This window comes from Oryzias melastigma, linkage group LG24 (assembly GCF_002922805.2).
Source record: "Oryzias melastigma strain HK-1 linkage group LG24, ASM292280v2, whole genome shotgun sequence".
Taxonomy (NCBI): Eukaryota; Metazoa; Chordata; class Actinopteri; order Beloniformes; family Adrianichthyidae; genus Oryzias; species Oryzias melastigma.
In genome coordinates this window covers 2,256,223-2,274,761 of record NC_050535.1, presented here as the reverse complement: position 1 = coordinate 2,274,761, position 18,539 = coordinate 2,256,223, and the positions used below count along the sequence as shown (strand labels likewise).

Here is an 18,539-nt window from a genome sequence, read left to right as displayed (position 1 = left end):
TGTAGTCGAAGCTTACAGCTACACAAAACGCCCCCTTTATGTTTACTTATATATACATGTGTATTTATAAACGAGAAAATTGAAGTAAAAGACTTAACTACACATCCCATAATGCACCGAAACGAGATGTGAATTTTGCTTCCGGGTCATCCCTGGACGAACGATTCAGGCACATTTTTATGAGGGAAACTCAAATAATATGATAGTAGTCAGACATGAAATTATTTTTCCGGTTTTCTGATGCAGCTGAGAGGATATTTTAAGGTAAGAAAAAAACGAAATGTTTTCTTTAATTGTTTATTTCTCGTTAGAAGTGTGTTAGCATGTGTTATTTATAGGTAAACGTAGGAAATAAAGGTAAGCTAACATCTTCTACTCATAAACTGTATGAAACCGTGATTAAATTGTGTTTGTATTATCTTTTATACTTTTTTAAGTCCTGATTATTATTATTTTGTACTAGCTCACAAGTAAAGAACACGTTTTGGTTAGGGTGGCCTCTCAGCAAAAAAAAATCAATTTAAGTCAATTGTAATAGTCCATACTACAAATATATTTAAAAAGTTAGGCAGTAATACTTGAGGTTTACTTTTATATTATGTATATATCATAAACTTAAAATATTTCAATCTGAAGAGGTATTTAGTTAGTGTTCGTCCTACTCTACACGTACAATGTCTGTGGTATATTTGCTATACTTATACTCAAGTATACATAATAAAGTGAACTTCAAGTGTTTTATTCTTTGCTAAGAGGAAGCCGTTATGGCCCAATGGCCAAAAGTAGAACATTTGAAGTTTACTTTATTAAAATATATGGGTAAAAGTATATTAAGTAGACCATGTACATGTACTATAGTGTACTTTCTACACCACACGTACGTAGTGTATAGTATACGTACTCTAATTATAGTCAATATACTTAATAGAATAAACTATAAGTGTACTACTTTTGCTAAAAGAAGTGCACTTGAAGTTTATTTTAGCATGTGTACTGTAGAACATGTACATGTAGTGTAGTATACTCTATTCTACACATACACACTGTGGTATATTTGCTATACTTATACTCAAGTATACACAATAAAGGAAACTTATAGTGTACTACTTTTTGCTAAGGGGAATGCCTTAAGTCACAATGGCTAAAAACAAAATACTTTGAGTTAATTTTATTAAAAATACTTAAGTAAAAGTATAGCAAGTATACTATGGATCATGTACACTAGACAGCCTATAGTATACTTCCTAGAATTATACTAAAGTATACTTAATAATATAAACTTCCAAGTATACGTTTGCTAAAAGTACTACTCTAGATCATACTCCCTATTGTACACATACGTGGTCTATAGTATACCTGCTATAATTATTCTGAAGTGTTTACTTGATAAAATTAGCCTCAAGTAAAGTACTTTTAAGGGATGACCTGCCTTCATGGCTAAAAGTAGTACATCTGAAGTTTATTTTATCAATTATACTTTAGTTTGGGCATACCAAGTATACTATAATAGTCTGGTGTACTTGCTATAATTACACTCATGTACACCTAACAAAATAAACTTCAAGAGTACTATTTTTTGCTAGGGGGCGACCTAATGTCTTGATGTCTAAAATGGGTAAATGCCGTGGTGACCCACTCAACAAAAAGGTAATGCCATCAGTTCCTAATTGTGTTTTGTTAAGGTCATCCGGCATAAGCAGCTATAGGTGTTCGTCACCACAGCCTCAGCTCAGGCAGGGGGGGATTAAAGCATGTACTTGGAAGGAGACACAGGAGAGGCTTTTACTGTTCTTAATCTGCATAGCCGCTCGTGTGCAAACCCACTTTGGATCGGATCGGATGCAGGTTTCTGTCATCAATGCGTGCTTTACCCGCCGCACCTTTTGTCTTTTTCTGCTGAATTAGCATCTGCATCCCCGCCACGATGGATCTCGGGAAGGCGAAGCTGCTCAGGACGGGTCTCAACACCCTGCACCAAGCCATCCACCCCGTGCACGGAATCGCGTGGACGGACGGCAAGCAGGTGTGCCTGACGGCGCTTTACTTCGTCAATGGAGAGGTGAAGTTTGGCGATACTAACGTCATCGGGCAGTTTGAGCACGTCTTCGGGCTTTTCTGGGGCCCCCTCTGCTGCTCGGACTCTCCGGCACTGTTGGCCGTGCAGCACAAGAAGCACATTACGGTGTGGCAGCTGCAGCTCAGTGCCCTTGAGCAGAACAAGCTGCTGTGCACACAGACCTGCGAGATGAGCGAACCGTTCCCTCTGCTCTCTCAGGGCTGCGTCTGGCATCCCAAACTGGACATTCTGGCCGTCCTGACCAAGAAGGACGCCTCGGTTTTGTTTTCGGTCAGGGTGGACAACAGGAGGATCAAAGCGGACATTAAAGGTAGCGGACTCATCCACTGCGCTTGCTGGACAAAGGACGGGACGCGGCTAGTGGTGGCCATCGGCAGTGCTCTGCATTCCTACATTTGGAATGACATCCAGAAGAGTCTGGTGGCGTGCTCCTTTTGCCCCGTCTTTGACATCGGGGGCTACATCTGTGCGATTGAAGCTACTGGAGAGGCCCAGGTGGCCGTTGCCACAGAGCTGCCGCTTGATAAAATATGCGGGTTCAATGCCGGAATCGCTTTTGACTTGCCCACGGACACCGAGTCCCTCCAGACCCAGGGCTCGCATGTGCTCTTGTCCGACGACGACACCGTTTTGGACTCACGGAGGAGATCTTTTGAGTCAGAGAGATCTTACGTCCCCAGCTCCAGCCCCCTCGACCTCACCCACCTCCTGGCCAGGCACCGGCGGTCTGACCCCAGTCCGCTCATCCACTTGCGCCGCCGGGACACTGTGACCGGATCTGGTCAGGACTGTTCCCACCTCGTTCTGGTGACTTTTGAGCGGAAGGTCACCACCACGCGCAAAGTCAGCATTCCCGGCATCCTGGTCCCGGACATTGTTGCTTTCGATCCACGTGCCTCCACTGTTGCGGTGGCTTCCAACAGCTGCAATATGGTGCTGGTGTACTCCATCACCGCCTCAGCCATGCCCAACATCCAGCAGATCTCCCTGCAGCAGAACGACCGACCCAAAGGAGTCTGCTTCCTCAGCGACAAGGTGCTGCTGTTAATGGTGGGCCGGCAGAAGTCCAACGACCCCGCTTTTCTCCCGTCCTCCAACACCGACAAATACATTCTTCGTATTATCGCGAAAGAGTTAATAAACGAAGGAGGGACGGCCATCACGCCATCCTCCCCCGCTCACAACAACGAGCCTTCCTCTAATTTCTGCGCAGGGATTAGGAGAAACTCGGAGCACCTGTCAAAGGATGACAGGGAGCGTCCAGGGATAAAAGACTTGGTGTTACCTGGAAGGGGGGTTGTTTGCTCACCGGGCAACAGACGCAGGCTGGTGGAGGAGGTGAGGAGCAGCGAGGCCAGCCCCGTCACCAGCTCAGTGGACTTTTCCGACCGAGCCCCATCCAGCACCTCCATCGCCGTGGACAGCTTTGACATGGACCACGTCAACCGGATGGCCAGCCTGGCTGTGGCCGGCCAGGTCAGCAGAGACTCCAGCCGGGCCAGCTCTCCTCGCTTCGAGCCGCCCGACAAGACGGAGCCGGCTCCGCCTCTGCCCGAGAAGGCGGCGGGCCCAGCCAGGGACCGCGGGCTGGACCAGCTGGTTCTCAACATGGAGAGACTTTTTACGCGCTTTGCTGATGTGCAGCAGTGCCTGACGGACATCAGAGATTTCACACAGAACGGAAAGAAGAGCCCAAGCGTTTACCCCAGCGCACAGGAACCGCCGTACCTCAACGTCACGTGTCAGGTACAGTCTGACAGACGTCGATTAATACTTTAATTCTGCTTTTTGGTCATGAGTGCTTACTGACCACGGTCTGTTCTCCTGCAGAAACAGTTATCAGAAAACGTGTTTATTGACGAGAGACGGCCTGTGCTTCTGTGCGACGGGAAGCTGAGCCTGCGCGTCCTCCAGGACCTTTTCAACCTGGCCGTTGTGGAGATGATGTACGGTACGTGCAGGAAGCCGGCCTCACTCCTTCACGTGTCTTCTTGTTGTGGTTGTCAGTGTTAATTATCGTAAGCCTCTGTAGGAACTTCCTGGAGAGGGTTTCCTTTAGGTCTATTTTCAGGAGCGTCCACAGACGTCCTCTTTCTTACTGCACCTCTGAGCAAAAATGTCGACCCCACCAGGAAATCAAAAAATGAATTTAAATATGATGAAATCACAGAAACAGTCAAAAAAATAATGGGGCCAAAATCTCTTTCAAACTACTCACAAAATGACTTCAAAATCCGGCATTAAGAATACACATGTACATGAATATTTAAAGGAAGTTTTATTTGTTATGGGATGGCCACAGGACCTACAGCTCGGCTGCCATTTTGTGCTCAAGTCTCAAATTTCACATACACGCCACCAGCCTAAATTTACATCGACATCCAAAGAATCATTGACCTTTGACCTTGTGAATAAGCCACCATCTTGAATTAAAAAATAAATAATCCTCTATAGTTCCTGTTACAAATTTAAACTCCTAGAGATTTCAGTCCATCACCTCCTAACTCCTCCACCATCATTGGGAAGTTACTTGTTGCTTTTAAAGTTAGATTTTAAATGGTGTAAGCCTGGCAAAAGTGGCGTTTCCTTGTTGGGCGCACACATTTTTTTTGCCAGATAATTGTTAAAATGTAATCTTTGGCTAAAGCTAAACAAAACAACATAGCATACAATAAGAAAAATATCAGGAATGTGGGCGTAGTTAACAAAAAACCTCAGTTGCTAAGGAAAACCAAAAATGTACTTAAGCAAATTCTTTTAAAACTTACATAGAATTGTTCGCCACCACCAGGTGACTAAAAAATAAAATAGTTGCTATGGAGACAAAACCAAAAGAAAAGCTGCTATTTTACAAAACAAGGGGTGATGGGTGCATCTGCTCAACCAAGAGGGTGGGTCAAAAAGGAGGAGTGGGGGCCGATAGCACCACAACATTTTTCTTTGTATTTCTTCTGTGTGCGTTCCCTCTGAACAATAACTTGTCTTTACCGGCGTGCCGTGGCTTTGTTCTCCCATTAAGGTGTAGAGGCTAAAATTGGAAGTGCTTAAGAGCCTAGGCCAGATTACAGGGTTTAAAATAAAAGCAGCTTATCACTCTTAACAAGCATAGTGTTTGACAGCAGACACTCACCCTGCAGCCATTACTTCCTCATAAATTAACTTGTAGTGGGTTTAACAAAAACAAACTTTCTTCCTTCGTCACGTGTTTTCTTCAGGTCCCTTGTGGGTCGTCCTGGTGGCCGACGCCGACGGCTTTGTGCCTCTGACCTTCAAACCCAAAGATGAACTGACGGTAAGAAACGGGAAGAGGAAATCAGCTCTGCGACCTCTGGGGAGTCCGGAGAACTCGTGCCCTTCGAGTCCCGCCCCCAACCAAAGCTTGGCCGCAGCCTCAGAGATCTCCACGTGAGGAACCGCCATTCAGGGACAGAAAACTGAACTTTTGACCCCCACTTTTATATAAAATCATCAGGAGAAGAGCACCGTTTCAGGTGGAAACTTCATATATTCATGAGATTAAAGAAAATTGTTGCATTTCATGTATGTTTTAGACATGTCTGGTCGGCCACTGCACCACAGCAGCTTCTCACAGAATCATGTTTGGTATTTGAAGGGTTTATGTTGCACCTGAATGTTGTATTTTATTGTCCTTTCACAATAAAATCTAAGACATGTACAAAAAAAAACATTGTGTATCACTTTTGACCACAAGAGGGGGCAACACTCAACAGTTTGTTTCAATCATGCCCTTGTAAGGATAAACTCTGAGAATTAAACTTGCATAACTATGTGTAGTGTCTGTTTTATATGTCAAAAAAAGCCACACAGATTCTTCTGTCACTTAAATCTCTACAACGTTTATTCATCTCATACCAAGCTCTTGGAATAACAAATAAATAAAGGTGTTGTAGAGGTAAACATCTTCATTCATATAAATTAGCTGATCTGATTGGTTCGTATATCCAAGATGACTATACAGTACATGTGAGAATTAAACAAAAATGTTTACATTAAATCCATTAGTTTCAGTGTAATATACACTAAGGAACAACCTTCCAGTGGTGACACTGGAATCCGTGGCTTTGTGCATTTACTCCAGCTCATGCCGGACTCAAATCTTCCACCAAAGTTCTGGAGCTTTGCTTCCTGTGAGAAACACCAGTATTAGTGATGGCCTACATTCAGAACATGATGTTTTTGGAGTGTTTCTTCACCACTTTACATACATTTCTTGACAAATGAAAGAAAGCAGCGTTTTCCAAAGTGCTTTGTTAATTGGTTTTAGTTGTAGCGTTCAATGAAACATAAGTATTCAAACCTTAAACTTATCTCTGCCTAAAAAAAAAAAAAAGATGTGTCCCAAAGGAAACTTAAATTGGATTGGATAAAGAAAAGATGATGTCATGAGTAATATTTTTGCATCTAAAGTTTGCAAATTGTTCTCCAAGATCTGGAGCGAGCCACCAACACTACGCAATACTGGCGAATCCGCAACTGGCTGCGTCGACTCGCGTTTAGGCAACCACATTCAAAGAAAGTATGCAAACGCGCGCAGACAAGAATTTCTGACATCCGGGACGCTCGTGATCCCACGTGGCTACACAAATTTTCTTGTCCAGTCGCGGGCATTCATTGATCGCACGGTTCACCCAGTTGAACATTTTCTTCCCCCATCACGGAACTGTGACCAATCTGGGACTCGGATTTGGTAGAGATGGATCGTCACATGTAAGTACCAACCGTTGTAAACATGATCACGAAGGAGACATTAAGGATAATGTTTTGTGCCTGATCAGTTTAATATGACTCAAAGAAACTTTCTCTTTCTCTTGTAGGTGGCGGGCGAGGGCTAAGAAACAGTAAATATGCAGAAGAAGAAGAATCATAAAACATCAACATTGTAGACTGCTTGATGAACACGTAGAGCCAAAATGTTCACACCTATTTTTCTGCAGTTGACTGGTCATTGCGAACTCATACAGCACGCAGAGGTCGGACTTGATCGTATGCAGTGGAGGTTCCTCTCACACTTTTAAAGTTACGTAAAGACTATGGCGGTCGCATCAGAACCCTAACACTTGCCATGGGAGCCCGGGGTAAAGGGGAAGTAGGTGATGCGCAGGTGTATTGTACAGATTTTTCCTTTTTTCAGTCCCCAAAAATCGTGTGGAAGAAATGTCATAAGTGCGTGTAACTTACATTGTCTTTACTAATACTTGACAATAAATCCTTAACCACGACAGTAAGGTCAGTTTTTGTGATATCTCTAGATTGATGTACGAGCCACAACAGAACTGCAAGACACACCTGCGCGCCCCTTAAGATACAGCCCTAATTCTCTATGACCCACCTGTACTGGTCATGTGACCACGGCTTTAGCCTCAGTAAAGATTTGATTCGGATGGCTCCAGATCTCATTGTGGCGTGAAAGCTAAAGTTTCTCGTAAGGGATTCCTGAGACTGATCAGTAAAGAGATATCTGGAGGTCACAAGACTTCAATCTGACTCAGGCCAAACTTGAAGGTTTCTACATCAACCATGATACAACACTCCAGTACGTTGTGTGATTTGGTGTATCGTATTCATGGAAATTGGAATTAGGTTTGAATACTTATGCGATTAAACCAGAATTAACAAAATACACCATTGACATTCTGATCTGTTACTGAAGTATTTACATTTTCTACCACTTCATACCACTACACCAGAATTTTACAAAGGCTTACAATGTACTCCAAAGTTAGAGAAGATGTTAGATTGTGATGTGTTAGTCCAGCAGAGTTGAAGGATTAGAGTTTTTCGCGCAGATGCCGATTAATGATTTCTACACACCGTAGCTCCTCCAGGCAGAGTTTGTTCCTGCGCCTTACGTCTTCGCTGATGGGATACAGAAGGAGGATCAGTAACCCTAAAATGATGAAGGCCACTGGTGTGGCACCGATCAGCAGCTTCAGGGTGTACACCACCGGCGGGGGCTGCTTACACGCACCCGTGTCATAACCAGCAAACCTGCAGGGGAAATCAAGAACTTTTTCAGTCAAGATGCCGATCCAGAAAGCCACACGTGTTGGTGATGTAGACTCACTCCAAACAGAGTGTGGACACCCCTAATGAGATGCCGGCTGCGAACTTGGTGAAGAAGACGTAGAAAGAGTAGAAAATGGCTTCGTGGCCTTTGCAGTAGGGGTTGGCCAGTCGGAAGTCGTCCACCACATCTGGCAGCATAGACCTGGATGGAAACCACAAAGCGGACATTTATGAAGACGCCTTTGGAGTTTAGGGAATATGAACATACGTCCTGAGAGTCAAACTTGGAAATTTTAAAATGTTTTCAGATCTGAGGTAAAAACTAACTGTGGGGGGGTCCTTCAACCAAGACTAAAACCATGACTCTTCCGGGGCCATGATTCACTCAGCGGTAGCTGTGATAGGCTCTAGCCATCCTGTTACTGAAAAGGTATTCGGATGGATGGAGGGACGGACAAAAATGCTTTTAAAAGCAAAAAAAAAAAAAAAAAAATCTAAGATTTTTAACCAGTATTGCTGCACGACTGTGTAGTGGTTAGCACTTTTTCTTCACAGCAATAAGGTACTGGTTCGAGTCCCAGCTGGGAGCTTGCAGTGTGGAGTCACATGCTTTCTCCAGCTTCTTCCAACAGTCCACAAACGTACTTCACAGGTAAATTGATGTATAGAATTGGTGTGAATTACAAGTTTTTGACTGGGTGTACCCCACCTTTCCCCAAAAGTAGCTAGGATAGGCTCCAATAACCCCATGACCCCAAAAGGCAATCAGCGGGTATAGAAAATGGGTTTCTTTTATGTACACAAATACTAAAGAAATGCTCCTAAATTTGTAGTACAAGTACAAATGTGAGACTTTCTCAAACCTCCTTCGTGATCTGTGTTTGAACGATCTCAGAGCTTCTAAAGATGCCCCCAGATTGAACTGGACAAGAACTTCAGAACTAATAATATGATTAGACGATGACCAGCGGGTGGAACCGCCAACCCAGCCCACAGACAGGATACGCAGGCGGCCCCTTCCAAAATAAACGCACCCCTTATGGAAGGCTGTGGTTTGAGTTCAAAGGGAAGGGGACAAGGGAAGAGTCAAGGAGTCCGGGTTACCGTGGCAACCACCGGAAAAACAGATGTAAAGATTTCTGCGGCGACACCTCTCATTATTCAAAATGCATTGACTTTCATGTCAGGGTCTGGCTTTCTTGGAGCACCAAACCGCCACTGACAGAACTGATTAAACTGTCTCAGAGTTGAAGCTTCAGACATGAGAGCAGATGAGACAAATACGATTCGCTTCGGTCTAAATTTTCTCACCATGGCAGCAGCAGCGAAGCCGCCACACTGAGGCCGGAGGAGACAGCCACCACGTAGGCCACCGCCACATTGGGGATGAACACCAGCATCATTGTGAAGGGCATGATCCACTAAGAAAGAACATCAAATTCTGTTTCAATGATGTGATAATTGAGGCTTCACCCACAAGATGGCACAAAAAATCCACATTCAGAGAGAAAATCTGCAACGCAGAAAGAAAATACTTACGGTGATGCCACAAAAAGCTGCCGTCTTCTTTCCAAATCTCTCCAGAAACCACTGCCACAGCGGGATGCTCACCACTGCAGAAACCTGTGAGGTACAATACAATTCAGAGGCTTTAAACTGATGCAACCAAATTAAAGAATGTGAAAAATTTAAACAAAAATGTATACAAATTTAATGATAAAGTAATAGCCCCTTTTGACAAATTTATGTAAAAACACAAAATGGTGTTTTTTGTTGATTTTATCTCCATAGCAACCATATAATTTTTTGGTCACCTGATGGTGTCGAACAGGTCTATGTAACTTTTAAAAGAATCTGTGAAAGTAAATTTTTAGAATTTCTTTGTGACAGAGGTTTTTTGCTAACCACGCCCATATTCTAATATATTCATATCATATGTCATATTGTTTAAATCAGGTTGAGAAAGGGATTCTTGTATTTAATTTTGACAAAATTCCGGTTAAAAAAAAGTGCAAGCAACTGACAAAACGCCACTTTTTCTAGCTCGCTATGCTAAATTACTCATGTTTTCTTTTATAATCTGCTACGACTAAAACCAGCAGAATAACAGATACATTTGTCTTACAAGGATTGTTAGCACGATGTTCTGGAAGTGGTCTTTCAGGTCAGCGGCGTAGGTGCAGAAGAGGACGAAGTTGCTTTGGATCAGCTGCAAAAAACAAGAGATTCAGACAGATCGGACAAGCTGCTGATGTAGTTTAAAAGAGATTTATGTCCAGATGACGCCTCCAGTGCAAAACAACTGAAGCAACTCAAAGCCAAAGTGTCAGCTCTTCCTCCACGAGCAGAACCTCACAGCAGAACCGCCAGCGTTCTCCTTCACATTGATCAAATCTGCATTGACCTGCAGCCGTTCTCACACACTGTCAGGATGTAGAAGTATGGCAAGCAAAAGAGGTCAATGAGCGCTTTTTACGCACTTTTTAAAAGTAGCTCGTAAATTACGCCATCTTGTGTTCTCCCAAGACAGGCATAGAAAGTGGCGCATACAAGCGCTAAAACGCAGTTTTAGAGTAGTCAACTGCAACCCCGGATTTTAAACCAATGTGACTTCTGATAAAAACGTTAGAAGTCCTGCGTAAACCGGCTGCACCACCTGTGAACGTTGAGATAACTGATGTTTTTGTCACATACCAAGAGTGACCAGAAGTACTGTATTTTCTGGAGTATTAGTCGCACTTTTATATTTGTCATGGCAACAAAAAAAAAACAAGAACAATGATGCTTCGATGCAAATGAGAAAAATATCAAAATTTAAGAGGAAACTTCTTCAACACTTCTTCTTCTGGCACTGTCAGAAGAAAGAAAAAACAGTGCCCTCTAGTGGTTGTTAGTGGAAACAACTGCTAAAGGGCAACTGGTTACTAGTGGAAAAATAATGAATATATAAGTCTATTTATGTTTAATAAGAAATCACAAATAAGTCACACCTGAGTACAAGTTTCCTGTTTTTCACTATTTTTAAACATAAATCAAGTGTTGTAACAGCATTTTTGTTTGGGACTTTGATGACTACAAAAGCAGATTTGTCTGTGAGAAACGAAAAACTGATGTTTGGTTATGGACCCCTACGCGTCACTTTTTGACATTTTGGGTGTCCCTAACTCATCGTTTTTTGACGTGCTGGCTGTTCGTAAAATCAAGGGTCTCAGGACGCAGACTGGTCCTCGGGATGCGTCCAGTATCAGTATTCAAACCCCTATGTTGCGTTCTGTGCCGCGTCCAGACTGGGTTAGGGTAGCGGTGCGCTCCGCGTCCCGGTATTGGATTGGTTCCGGTTTGCAGCCCAGAGGTTGGGAACCCGTACTTAACAGGAACAGCCAGCACGTCAAAAAAACGACAAGTTGGGGACACCCAAAACGTCCATTTTTGAGTCGGAGGGAACCTTAGCCAAAGGTCAATGTGTGACGAGTTTGGAGTGTAAATGTGTTGACATTTAAACACAATAAAACGCTGCTTTTTTATGCCCATTTATGGACAAAACAAGTCAGCATAAGTTTAAAACGTGCTCTTTGAGTGGTCAACATTCCAACTTCCAGGCAATTATTGACCCCTTTGGCTTGCCATACAGGACAGCCTCGAGCATCTCAAACACACCTGAACTGCAACAGTGATGAAGAGGAAGGCGGCAGTCAGAGTGAAGTACGGCCCGTGCCTCATCACCAGGACGAAAGCTTGACGGAACGAGACCTGTTTCTCCGACTTTGAGGCGTACGGATCTGAAATGTGGAAAAAAGAAAAAAAGAACACGACCGTGAGGCGTGTCAGATAACATGTCGGACGGGAAGAGGGATAGATTTTCTCTCCGGCTCGCAGTTAATGTTTGTTCCTTTTAGAGGCATCCGCTAACCGTACATCGGTTCAGAGAAAACAAGATATGAGGCAATATGTTGGCCTATTTGAGAAACTCAGAGGAAAACAAGCTGTCAGGTTGTACTTTCAAAATAATGGTCAAGACGCACTCAGCTAACAGGAAATCAAAAAATAGTCATAAATCTATCACTTTTATCAAGTTGGAAAGCAATAAAAAATTATTTCAATTAATTAAATGTCTCAGTATCACTTTTAAAATGTAAAATTAAGCTTTTTGAAACGTAAATTTTTATTAAATGAAGAAAAAAACAGTACATTTGAAGCTATTAATTGAATTTTATCAGTCTATTAAAACTACAATCCCAAATTTAACTTTTTTATTGATTTCTAATTAAAATAATCTAAAGAAACGTAAATCTCCACCCCTGTAGTGAACTCTACAAAGATTCTGAGCTCCAGAATTTAAGCGAAATAAAAGATTTTCTTTTGATAGCAGCAGGCATGACCGAGAACATAATGACGGCACGTGGTCCGGGGACAATCTCCATAACATGAGGGGATTATTTCTGATGACTTTAGCGCTGATTGAGACGACGGATTTACAGAAACATGTGCTTCAGTTAGTCGATGCCAAAACGACGGCAGCTTAGCCGTTCAGCCTAAATGAAAAAAGACGACCAAACTGAAAAAATACGTCGTCGTTTTCAGACTTTTTGTCTTAAGTCAGTTTTATATTAAAAACACAGTAATTATAAAAAAATTAATTGTCATTAATTGTCCTTCAGTCTATTTAATTATCAAGTCATCCTCTTTGGTCTTCTCTGACAACTTTTTGTTTTTTCCATGGTTTTTGGCATGTTTTGGTTAATAATATCCTGCGTATTCGGTCCTGCACCAGCAGTTCTGTTTGTGAATTGTAACTTTTCCTGTTTCTGCCGACAGACTTACTCGGTTTAGGGAAACTGGAAAGTTTTATTCGTCTCAAATCACAGAACCAATTGAGTAAACATAATTTTTAAGAAAAATGTATCTTAAAATATATACATTTTCTTTTCCTTTCACATGAAAATAAAGTTGTAAAATTATGAGAAAAAAGTTGAAATTATCCAGGAAAAAGTCATGAAATAATGAAAAACATCTAAATGTTTTAAACATTGTAGTAAAATAATGAAAAAAGTTGCTAAATTGTTAGAAAAAAAAAATAAAAAATGTGATAAAAATAAAGTTGTAAAATTATGAGAAAAAAGCAAAAATTATAAGAGAATGAAGTTGTAAAGTTTTGAGGAAAAATCAAATTTTTTATAAAAAGATGTTATTTTAAAAAATAATATATTTGCAAACATTTTGCATGTAAAATAACTTTTTAAGTCATAAATCTATCGTTTTGTTCTTCTGAACTACTAACTTTTCTTAATTTTACAACTTTTTTATGTTTATATTAATGTTTTATTTCATGGTGGCCCTAATACTCCATCGTTGGGAAAAAAGGTACAAAAAAGGAGAAAAAAGGAAGCCGAAAATTGCAGTTTCGAGAATTTTTCTTCTTTCTTTCTAGTTGACATGACTCCTCATTGAGCTGTTTTTCTCATCATTTAAGTATTTTTGTTTATTTTTGTCTTTTTTACAAAAAATCTGACTGAATCTGCTGCCGAGGGCCCCGAGTTATTGTTCGCCCAGGGCCCCCAAACTGCTACGTCCGCCACTGGCCGCCCCACTCTTTTCAATAAATCATGAATTACTTTAAGACAATAAATCTTAATAATCTTGTTGAGGTATTTGATTTTGTAAACATCTTTTTTTAAGCATTTATTGATTAGAACAGTGTTTGATTTAAGGAAACTTGAAATGACAAATACATTTCACAACAGCAGGACAGAAGTTTGGAAGTAAAAATTAAAATTTTACGATACATTTGTTTTAAATGTTTAACTTTATAGCCTTCAAGATGATTATTGTTTAGATATATGGATAATTGGACTGTTTTAGCTCCTAAAATAGGAAACACAACTTTAAACGCCTTTTAACGCCTCATTATTGCATAAATTTGATATTATTTTAGTCCTAAAGCTTCTATAGTAAAACACAAAAGAGATCAGAACTCATAAAATAAAACTAATATCAAATCATGGACTGATTTTTTGAAGAATTTCGGCAGCCATTTTCAAAGATGGCTGCCATACAATCAGTTCTTACAAAAAATATTTTATTTTGGGCTGTTAATTCACAAAATGCAGTCTTTAAACTTGAAATAAACCTGCAGAATACTATTCTATACACTCTTGATTAAAATCCCAATTTCATATTTAATTTTTAAGATAAATTTATCTTTAAATGTTTAACTCCAGAGATAATGATAGTTGGACTGTTTTGCTCCAAAAATATGAGATACTTGGTGGAAATCCAACTTTAAACGCCTCATTTTTGCATAGATTTGTTATGATTTTAGTCCTAAAGCTTCTGTAGTAAAACAGAAAAGAGATCAGAACTCAAAATAAAACTAATTGCAAATCATGGACTGTTTTTTAGAAAAATCTCACCGTCTCTCTCCTTGACTCCCAGGAACATGACGAAGGTGCAGATGAGGAAGACTCCTCCAATCACGCCCGCCGCGATCATGTAGAGCTCCTTCTGCAGAGACGAAGAACAAAGATGCAGAGTGGCCTACATCCATCCATCTCCTCACTGAGGCAGCAGTCTGCTCTCCACCATCTTTAATTCATCTTTGTGTCTCAAATCCCTGAAAAGTTCACACTTGTTCTGAATCCGACTTCTGTTCCCGCAGCTCTAATTCTTGCTGTTTACTTTCTGTGTGAGCACCAAACCCTTCCCAGTGCTGGACAGGAACTGCTCTGCCTTAAACAGTTTGTGTTTGTTTGCTATTTTCCGCGGCGGTTCCGCCCACAGCTTCATTATTATTATTTGTGCGACATCAAACGCTCGGCCTTTCCCAGGGCAGACCGAGTTTACCGAGACACCACACCAACCACCGGGGGAATTTAGGAAGGAGCTGCAGATCTGGGTTTGGTGCAACCTGACGGGGGTTCACCCCAAAAAAACTCCACCCTTTGAAGTCGGCATAGCTGTGGCGGGGCGCAGACGTTTTCGCCAGAAGCTCAGTGACAGCTCGGCAGCGGCGGTCGCGTTTATTCACGGCTCTGCAAACTCAAGTGTGGACAGGGAGGTTTATTTTCCCCTAAAGCCCAAACTTTCCAACGCTGTAAATCTTCAGGCCGGGATATAAATACGCCTAATGACCTGCGGACTGCAGAGACCCCTCATTGTTTTGGGGCCACTTTTGGAGCCTGATCTAAAGGAGGGACCCCCACTTGTGGTCATAAATTGGGAGCAGACTGATGTTAAACAGTCAACCCCAGGGGTTTACATTAGTTATTACGCGGCTCTAAACTAAATATGGAATCACTTTAACAATCCCGCCTTTATTCTTTCTTTTTCCTTGGCACTTACGGCGTGTGACAGGTAGTCCTGGATGCGCACCATGCTCTTGACGATCTCTGCCCCGCTGCTGTTTCCAAGGTAACCGGCAGACACGTTGTGCGTGCGGCAGTGCTTCAGAGTGTGAGCGCTCGCCACGATCTGACCTTGGATGGCGGCGCCGAGCAGAGTCCCCAGCACCTCCATTGTCATTCCTGTCATCACACGAGAGCTTCAGAGGCCGTCTCGAATGACGGAAGAAAAAAACATTCGGAGTGATGGGATCCTCACTGTAGGCGGTGGCTGAGTCCCGCTCCTTCTGGTCTGTGCTGAGGAACATGGTGAGGGCGGAATAAGGCACGTGGAAGCACTGCAAGAGAGCAGGAAGACATGGTGGGTCTGGAGGAGAGATCTGATGCTCCAAACTCCTCTGTAGACGATAAACATCCGTCCATCACACACAATCGTTCTCACAAACACTGTAAAAACAATGAAGCAACAATTCTTTCACTGTTGGCAGATTTTCTTTAAATGAGCAAAAAATCAGCTAAGAAATGATCACATCAAGAATTCTTCTTTTAAGAAAAACATTCTAGTCACTTAGACATGTGGGTCCTGTTTTCTCCTTTGTTGGTTACCTCGTCCTGCTGTGTATTGTGGATTGGGTTAGTACCAGTTGGGGGCTCGTCCGGGATAAGTCTTCTGTGTGTGTTTACGTTTGTGTATGTTTACGGCATCCTCAGTATACCTTTGTTGGTTATCTTGGTGGGACTTATCCCACTGTGTTAAGTGGATTGTGTTTGTAACAATTGGGGGCTTGTCCGGGATTTGTTTGTCGGTGTGTGTTTACATTTGTGAATGTTTACAACATACTCGTTATCCCTTTGTTGGTTACAATGTGTTTAGTGGACATGAGTTTGGGTTCATGACAATTGGGGGCTTGTCCGGGACTTATATGCTGGTGTTAACAGCATCCTCAGTATTCCGTTTTTGGTTACCTTGTTGTGACTCATCCTGCTGTGTGTAGTGGATTGGATTCATAGCAGTTGGGGGCTTGTCCGGGATTTGTTTGAAAATATGTGTTTACGTCTATTTTTTTTTTTTTTTCTCCACCGTGGGCTTATATTTGCATTAGATTTCCATGACTTCCATGGTTAGCATAAGATGCTCAACTGAGTTATTTTTTCATGGTTTTTCCTTCAGACCTCCGTTTGTTGTTTTTTCTTTTTTTTATTTTGGGACAAACTTTGGGTTGAGAGTTACATTTCTCCATCAGGAGGAGCCATGACCATTTTTGCCAATTTTTTTTATCAGAAATTTTGATTTTACAGTATAATGTTCACTTGCTGAGGTGAGTGTGTTTTCTCGCTGATTATTTGTGTATTAAGTTATTGAAATAGGGTTTCGAAAAAATGTTGTTTGTCAAATTATGGATTTATTAGAATCAAAATTAGTTTATTTCAAGCAATTAAAACAAATTTGAAGGTCAAATCTGAAGGCCCGCCATTTTTGTTGCACTGCTAATTCCAGGTTGGGGTGTGAGGGGCTGTAATCTAGCAAAAGAGCATGTAAACAAAGGGATCATGGGAAATGAGGGCAGGCTTACCCTGTACTAACAGACCCACCCTCTAGAGGTAAATTTCAAATGAACTCCTGCTGCTCTGCAGAAATATCCAAGAAAATGACAAGTTTTTTTTTTTTTTTATTTAGGCTAAAAACAACATAATCATGATTAAAAGACTTCTGCTTTGAAAAAAAAAATCAAAAAATGATGAAAGTTGGACTTTAAAACCTTGTTTTTAGACATATTTTAGAGATATTTACCATGTTTTAAGTTCTTCACCTTTCCAAGCTTTTCTCTAAATCATCACTGTTGAGAAATTATTTGTCTCATTAAGAGCTAGGATCTAGAAATAAGGAAACTTTAATTGAATCGGGTTAAAATCTTTTCGCTCCCAACTTTTGGTAATAGAAAGACCTGATTTAAGACTCAAAAAACTCAATTTCTGCTGTATTTTTTGGTTAAATATGTTAATTTAAAATTCAATAAATGTAATTTTTATAAAGGAAAAATTAGGATTTATTTTCTAAGAAAAAATGATAGTTTTAGAGTTAATGAGGATTCACTAAGTACTTGTACTTAGATTCTCATATTGATCACAATTGTTCTAAAATTAGTCATTTCCATTTAATACACTAGTTTTTGTCACTTTAATCAAAATAAACTACAATTAGGTTAATAAAAACTCCAAAAATACACATTACAGGGCTCTAGTTGATGTAATTCTATCAACTAGTTTGCTTTTTTAGCTTATTTTCCCCTTTTTTAACTGCTCGTGTTGAACTCCTTGTTTCTACATTTTGATTTCTTATTATAAGATTATTTTTAAGTATAAACTAAGAGATGATTTTACTGTTTTCTAGTGATTTTCTCTTTAAGACTTTTCCTATTTTAGGTATAAAGAAAACCAGCTAAAGCCGTTCCGTCCTGCCTGAACTCCCTCATCTATTCCATCCTCACACTCGTCCTCCATTCATCATGTCTTTCCCTCCTAACTCTACATCCTCCCTCCATTCATCCACCTGAACAATCCTCCTCTCTTTCATTCACCCCCCACCCCCCACCTGAATCATTTTCTCCTTCATCCATCCTTCTCTCTTTAATCCGCCCACTCTTCACATTCTTTTTGCTTTGTGATTGATTGATTTATTGATTGATTTAATCTCATTTTCAAGGAAAAAATAACAGTAAGTGATAAAGAGCAACATAAGAAAATCTTGTCCCAACAGGCTTCTCCTTTTCTAATTTATATGTTTTCAAAATGTTCAATTAGAGTTTTATTTTTTAACTCACTGAAGTGCACAGTTTTGGGCTGTTCTAACAGAAAATTGTGTAATGTTCCATTTTTTCTAGAAATGTTCTCTGTCTCTTTCTTAGAAAAGTTTTTTTTTATGTTCTATGGAAGTTGTTTTTTCTTTTTTGACATTATTTTTTTTTGCATTTTATTAATTGTAGGCATTTAGATTAATGTAATAAAAATGCTGATGTGTGCATAATAACCCACTTTATGGTTTATTTATATAGCTTGTTTTTGCTTTTAAGCAAAACTTCTCTCTTTACAGTGGCCGA

General features: G+C 40.9%; 2 protein-coding genes across 2 annotated transcripts in view; one reads left to right on the top strand and one right to left on the bottom strand.

Moving 5' to 3' along the window:
* The first annotated feature begins 28 nt into the window (after positions 1-28).
* Positions 29-5,865, top strand: LOC112157881 (WD repeat and coiled coil containing). Its single transcript, XM_024290958.2, has 4 exons — positions 29-264; positions 1,906-3,823; positions 3,908-4,028; positions 5,293-5,865. Exons 2-4 carry the CDS (start codon positions 1,925-1,927, stop codon positions 5,484-5,486), a joined length of 2,214 nt encoding a protein of 737 aa, XP_024146726.1. The 5' UTR covers positions 29-264; positions 1,906-1,924; the 3' UTR covers positions 5,487-5,865.
* A 49-nt stretch (positions 5,866-5,914) lies between these two features.
* mfsd2b (major facilitator superfamily domain containing 2B) overlaps positions 5,915-18,539 on the bottom strand; it is a 30,788-nt gene continuing 18,163 nt past the window's right edge. Inside the window, exons 6-15 of the mRNA XM_024290960.2 lie at positions 15,701-15,779; positions 15,443-15,624; positions 14,515-14,605; positions 11,762-11,883; positions 10,230-10,313; positions 9,644-9,727; positions 9,416-9,525; positions 8,163-8,306; positions 7,910-8,086; positions 5,915-6,223 (exon numbers count right to left, since the gene is read on the bottom strand). Of these exons, the coding sequence (XP_024146728.1) occupies positions 6,178-6,223; positions 7,910-8,086; positions 8,163-8,306; positions 9,416-9,525; positions 9,644-9,727; positions 10,230-10,313; positions 11,762-11,883; positions 14,515-14,605; positions 15,443-15,624; positions 15,701-15,779 (1,119 nt within the window). The 3' untranslated portion in view covers positions 5,915-6,177. The remainder of the gene's footprint in view (positions 6,224-7,909; positions 8,087-8,162; positions 8,307-9,415; positions 9,526-9,643; positions 9,728-10,229; positions 10,314-11,761; positions 11,884-14,514; positions 14,606-15,442; positions 15,625-15,700; positions 15,780-18,539) is intronic.

Coding starts and splice junctions, on each gene's coding strand:
- LOC112157881 (XM_024290958.2), top strand. CDS start 1,925: ATGGATCTCGGGAAGGCGAAGCTGCTCAGGACGGGTCTCAACACCCTG. Junction 3,824..3,907: donor ACCTCAACGTCACGTGTCAG/GTACAGTCTGAC, acceptor GTTCTCCTGCAG/AAACAGTTATCAGAAAACGT. Junction 4,029..5,292: donor CGTTGTGGAGATGATGTACG/GTACGTGCAGGA, acceptor TGTTTTCTTCAG/GTCCCTTGTGGGTCGTCCTG.